Source organism: Pteropus alecto, unplaced genomic scaffold (assembly GCF_000325575.1).
Source record: "Pteropus alecto unplaced genomic scaffold, ASM32557v1 scaffold222, whole genome shotgun sequence".
NCBI lineage: Eukaryota > Metazoa > Chordata > Mammalia > Chiroptera > Pteropodidae > Pteropus > Pteropus alecto.
The window spans coordinates 4024177-4030429 of NW_006433716.1; the positions used below are offsets into that span (position 1 = coordinate 4024177).

At 39.4% G+C, this 6253-nt stretch overlaps 1 protein-coding gene across 1 annotated transcript; it reads left to right on the plus strand.

Annotated features, from left to right (window-relative positions):
- The first annotated feature begins 104 nt into the window (after nucleotides 1-104).
- On the plus strand, nucleotides 105-5999 carry CDKN2B (cyclin dependent kinase inhibitor 2B). Its single transcript, XM_006908353.3, has 2 exons — nucleotides 105-643; nucleotides 2928-5999. Exons 1-2 carry the CDS (start codon nucleotides 488-490, stop codon nucleotides 3186-3188), a joined length of 417 nt encoding a protein of 138 aa, XP_006908415.1. The 5' UTR covers nucleotides 105-487; the 3' UTR covers nucleotides 3189-5999.
- Nucleotides 6000-6253: the final 254 nt, after the last annotated feature.

Consider the following 6253-nt stretch of genomic DNA (forward strand, 5'->3'; position numbering starts at 1 on the left):
GCCTCCCCGGCCCCCGACCCTGCACAGTGAAAGCAGTCTGCGCGCCCGCCGGCCCTCCGGACAGCGGGCGGAGCCTAGGGGGGTGGGGAGAGCCCAGCCCCGCCGCCCGGCTAGAAACCGTTTCATTCCTTGCCGACTCTCCACACTGCTAGAGCGAAGCTCCGCAGTGAGTCAGCACGCGGCAACGCACCGGTACTCTGCGGCTGGAGCTGCTCTGCGCTCGGCTTCGGTCGCGCGAGGGACCTTTCCTGGGAACGAGCCGAGCGCGTCCGCTGATTCGCGAGTCCGGCTTAACGACAGGCCGCCCGGCCGTTGCACGCGCCCGCTAGGCACAGAAGGACGGCGAAAGGGGACTGACCGAAGCTGAGCTGAGCATTCCCGGGGAGGAGAGCGCGCGCCAGGGCGAGGTGGGAAGGGAGGGAGGAGTGTCGTGAAGCTCACGGTCAGCAGTGGATCATCCGGGCTAGTTTGCGCCTGGGGACGCGAAATGCGAGAGGAGGACAAGGGCGTTCTCAGTGGCGGCGGCGGCGATGCGGGACTGGCCAGCGCTGCAGCGCGGGGGCAAGTTGAGATGGTGCGACAGCTCCTGGAAGCCGGTGCGGATCCCAACAAAGTCAACTGCTTCGGGAGGAGCCCGATCCAGGTAGCTGGGGCCCCGGGGCCTCGCCGGCAGGGGGCGCACTAATGCGGGGGCGCGGCCTCGTGGGACGAGACTGGGGCCTAGGTCTCCACTCTGTCTTTCCAGAAAGGGAATGAAAAACCCACTGCTTCAGTTTCGTATTCTTTTTAAAGATGTAAAACATATCAATATTTCTTCTCCCGTCTCATGATCAGAGATGCAAGGTATTGATAGATTCGGTTGAGGAAGAAAGGACAAAAGGAAAGGTTACTCGGGGAGGAGAACTGTCTTGTCTGTATGTCTACTTTCAGCGATAGAGATAAATTACAAGTTACACATTCAGGATTGGATTTAAGGAATCATAAAAAAATCATAGCACATGAAAAAAATGCGATGTGAAATTCTATGTATTTTCCTTATAAAGGCGAAATGAATACAAAGGAACAGATAGGATTCCTCAACCACAACACTTAATTCCTTTTATTTTGTTAGCAGTCTCTTGAGTATTACATAAGAAAGAAAAATGCTTCTATGGATTTTTATTGCTTAATTATCATACCGAATGCTTAGATTAAAAAAGCACTCCCGCAACAACTGTTAGGTTCCTTTTAAATGGAAAAGAGTCTTCATAAATAATTAGCCTGTTCATGATAAAATACAATTATTCATTGTTTAATTATTAATCCCACTTTAATTAGTACAGATTTATTTTTAAGTCCTTTAAAATCCAAGGTAATGTTTTTGTGCTATATTGTTGAATATTGTCATCTTCAGTTTTCACCTCACCCTAACCTTCCAGACCCAAGCTTTTATTAAGGAACCTTGTTAATAGCATAGATTTTAAAAAGGAGAAAAAAAAACTGTTCATTCCCTTTAAATTCTTAGAAAAATATAAATAATGAGATGTAGTTTAAAGCAACAAAAACATGGGTAAGTAGCTTTTAAAGACTTCAAATTATAATAATTGTAAAAAGAGGTTTTATTTACAGTATTAACTCACCATTTTTTGAGATATTAAGAACCATATTTTCCCCTCTTCTCCACATGTGAAATGGCCTTTATATCACTAGTAGAAATAACATACAGTTTTTAATGGAGGAAATGGATGATTTTAATATTTAGGAAACAAAAATTAGTATACTATCTTTCAATTGCATGGTACTTTTTTAAAATTACAGTTGACATTCGATATTATTTTATATTAGTTTCAACATAATACATTTTAAAACACAAAGTCACAAGAACAAATAACTCCATTTTGGATATTTAGTTATCAAAATTATTTTATTGTTAAAATAAGAGTGTAAATGCTTGCATAACATACATGTATACAAATGGATACTATAGAATTACTGCTTCAAACATCTTTTTAAGTTAGGCCTTGTTCTGATTCAACTACTAACATACACGCTCTTTTTATAAAGTAAAATATTTACTATTTAACATTATAAAATCTAGCACATTACAAAATCCTGTGCAATGTAAATACAGTGTTTTACATGTTACATTAAATTATCCTCTAAATTAAATTACCCTCTAATTTAATTTAGAGGATAAAATTAAATTACCCTCTAAACTTTTGCCATTCTCTATAACATTACCTTAAATTTTTTTTTAAAAAAACAAATAATTTGTTAACATAATCTTATAGTGTGTGACTTTACTTTTTCCCCTTTATCTCCAATTTTGGCTCAAATTGTTGAACTATATTTCGTTATGAGCACAAACATATATGACTGAAAAGCAAAAACAGGATTTACTACAAGAACTAAACAAAGTAAACTTTATTTTAAACTTAGTTGTTTCTTATTTTCTCCCCCTAAAGCATTATTCTGACTTCTAAAAAATATATATCAGCGGACAGCCTAGTAAAGATTTTTAGACCCGGATAATGGCGGGGATGGGGGGGCAAGAAAATAATTTAAGACTTTAAAAGCCTTTAAACTTAATTTCTTCTATAAATCATTTAACAAAATAGATTCCCATGTTTAAATGGAAATCAAAATTTTCTTTTTTTCTCACGAGGACGACAAGCACTATATCATCAGCTCTTTCTTGTCTCGGCATGTTCGGAGAATAAAATGGAGCTCTATTAGTAAAGAGCATGACTGGAGCGGGTGGAGAGACTGGGGAGTGTGGGATATTGCGTTAGCAAATGGAGCCTAACCAGACTCCTGAGGCTAGTGTGCGCCCTTGCATTAGGTAGATACTTCATAAATAGGTATTTCTTTGAAATGGCTGTACCTGTCTCTACCCAGGCCTGCATCTTGCTGTTCCCTCGCCCTGACCACTCTGCTTCCTCCCGCAGGTCATGATGATGGGCAGCGCCCGCGTGGCCGAGCTGCTGCTGCTCCACGGCGCGGACCCCAACTGCGCCGACCCCGCCACTCTCACCCGACCGGTGCACGACGCCGCCCGGGAGGGCTTCCTGGACACGGTGGTGGCGCTGCACCGAGCCGGGGCGCGGCTGGACGTGCGCGATGCCTGGGGCCGCCTGCCCGTGGACCTGGCTGAAGAGAGGGGCCACCGCGTCGTCGCCCGGTACCTGCGTGTGGCCGCTGGAGACTGATGGCAGGTGCACAAAGGCTTTTTTCTCCCCAATTCCCCACCCCCAACTGAGTTCAATGAAGGCTGCAAACGCGGAGCGGAGGAAAGCCTGAAAGCCTTCCTCGGTGATTCGACTCTGTGGGGAGGGAGGGGTAGGCCAAAAATAATTTTGTTTCCTGGATCCCGCCCTCGACACTCACCATGAATTAAAAGAGGTAGGGCGAGTGGATTTCCAGCAAGATTTTGGAGCGAAGTGTTCAGTTCCGAGGGGTCCTTTACTTTGTAGGGTTTTCTGGCAAAAAGTTGAATGTGAAGTCCACGAAGGACCCTTGGTGACTGCCAATCTTCACGCGGAAGATGATTGGGGCTGAGAGGGTGGCAATAGTGATTGGCATCCGGAAGGAGATAAGTGAGACAGTAGCCCCACTGGCCTTGAAAAAGCCTCACTTCAGGCCTTAGGGGGCTACGAAGGAAAACCTGAAGACTGAGGACCAGACTAGGATGATGACTGTCGATACGAGTGTCAGTAGGCGCCCAACGCTTTACACACTGTGCGGTACACGGCAAGTCACGTGGAAAACAATACTCCCTGGAAGCCCTGGAGTCTCGTGCTCAGCTCCACTGGATAGTGAAGGGGAAAAGAGGCTGGGGAGCCACCTCGAATTTGCCCATGCATTCTAAAATTCCTGGATCAGGTTGATGCAGGACAGCTCTCAGAAAGGGGCAGGCACTTGCTGTTTGATATTCAGTCCAGGAGATATATCTGTGGTGTTCCAGATGTCCTCCAACAGAACAAAGTGGTCGATTGTAGTGAGAGCAGCCTGTAACTGTTTGCTTCATCTATATACAATATAGGATATACAATATATACAGAAACACTCGTGTAAATTGACATTTGAAAAGATTTCGTGATATTTTGTACCTCTGAGTTGTTTTTCAGTAACTGTCTTAATTAATGGAGAGTCTTTAAACAACAAAGAAACTTGTGGCCCTTGGTAAAGAGGTGAGGAAGAGCTGCAGCTCTTTAATGAAGCTATGATCCAGTGCCAATGCCTAGATTATTTGCATCCTTAATCTATTTATTTCTTTGTTAAAATTTCTGTCTCCTTTATTAGAGTGTCTCAGGGGATCAAACTATGAAATATTCCAAATGTCTTTTAAAAGACTGATGCACTTACTCAGTAAATTATCTTGGGATATTTCCCAAAGTGTTGCTGAAAAAGTAGATTGAGTATAAAACCGCTGAAAATATATGATGCTGGCTCGTGGAATGTCTTAATATCTGCTAATGGTGCACTGCTTTGGGATTTAATTTCCAGTATTGTTTGATTCATTACAGCATTGAAACAACTGCTACTTCACTGCTTTAATAAAGAAAAAAAAAATAGAAGCTGGACTCCAAGATGTGGATAATTTACCACTAACTCCCTTGAAATGCTAAAGACTCAAAGGGGTTCACATTTCTTACTGTTTGTAATAATTGTTAATACCAACAAAAATTTATAAGAACTGGTTGTACATACATTGAAAAATTTATACATGTAGTATGTGTATATGTGTATGAATGAGAGAAGAGGGAACAGAAAAATTTAAGAGATTTATAAAAAGAATTGTCTTTGTGCTAAATTAAAAAAAATCTTTATTTCTCCATCAATTCTTTATTCCCCAAATTAATATATTACAGGGGAAGCATAGTTGAGAATCAGAGTCTATCTTATTAGGGAAAATGTATAAGCATTTATTGACACATAACTTGTGCCAGGCACACTTAAATATATATTGTTCATTTAACACTTAAAATAAACCTAGGAGATAGGTATTGTTTCCCACATGTGGACAATGAGACAGAGAAATGTCAAGTAACTTGTCAAAGGTCACAAGATATTCATTCTATGGTTGTGCAAAGTAAGTCTATCTGGCTCTAAAGCTTATGGTTTGGTTTGCTTTTCACACTGCACCATTCTGTTCTCCAAATTTAAAGTCAACTAAAAAAAAATTTTGAAGCAGAAACACTTTTTATCCCTTGTAAGGTATCTATCTCCCTGGTAAGTTCCTAGGATACTTTTTCTTTCTATATTATCTAATAAATCTGAAAAGATTATTTAATATCTATTTTTAAATGGCAGCAATATGAAGACTAGACCCCAAAAGATTAAAAAAAAAAAAAACTTTTGAAACAAAAATAATGGAATTCCCATTTTCAAATTAAGCCATATGGACAGAAAATACAATTCTAGTTATCACTTAAGTACCCAGTCATTATTGACTACAGGAACAGTATTGTTAAAGTTTATATTGTTTTACAACTACTAAAAAGCATACTGCATAAAATAAGTCAATTGATCATTTAAAATCTTCCATTTGGCTTATGAAATCCCTTATTTTGTCTTCTATTTCTTAAGTTCCAAAATATTCAAATCTGCTAGTTACCATGAGGCTGAATAATGAAAAATAATAATCCTTAGAAATAAATATGAAATGTGATTTCATTCTTAACTTAAAAGAATTATGGAATCTGATGACAACCTAATATTAAAGGAAGCTAAAATCAGAAAGTGTGGTTGTGGATCTTACAGTACTATATTACATTGTTTTCATTTTATGAATATATCTATACTGTTAAGTTTGTTAAAGATTTCACTCTGAAGGATACATGCAAACAAATATATACATAAGCTCTGCTTCTAGCTTCATTGTGGAATTACAGAAAATATATACATGTTAACTTCTACATTTAAGTCTAAAATATTACCAAAATTTATACAAATCTTACTCCCTGACCTTCATTTCAAAAAGATCTAGAAGTGAAATAAATTCAGAATTCAATAATTTATTCATTTGACTTCATTTTTATATTTCTTTTGAGAAGATGGATGAAAAAACAAGGATGATTTACTCTGAAAGCAAAATCTGCTAGTATTTTCCTGTGCTCTAAAGGCTCTAATTAGTAATTTCAGATATAAGGAAACAGAGTCATATGGATAGCTTGAGATCCATAAAACTCCAAACAGATTTAGAAAAGTGTATACACAGGAATACTTTTATGATATTTTATTTCTGTATTATAGTAAACACAATATGGTGTAC

Excerpts from the sequence above, each read along its gene's own strand:
- CDKN2B (XM_006908353.3), top strand. The coding sequence starts at position 488 with ATGCGAGAGGAGGACAAGGGCGTTCTCAGTGGCGGCGGCGGCGATGCG. Across the intron at positions 644-2,927 it reads TCGGGAGGAGCCCGATCCAG|GTCATGATGATGGGCAGCGC; the intron begins GTAGCTGGGGCC and ends TTCCTCCCGCAG.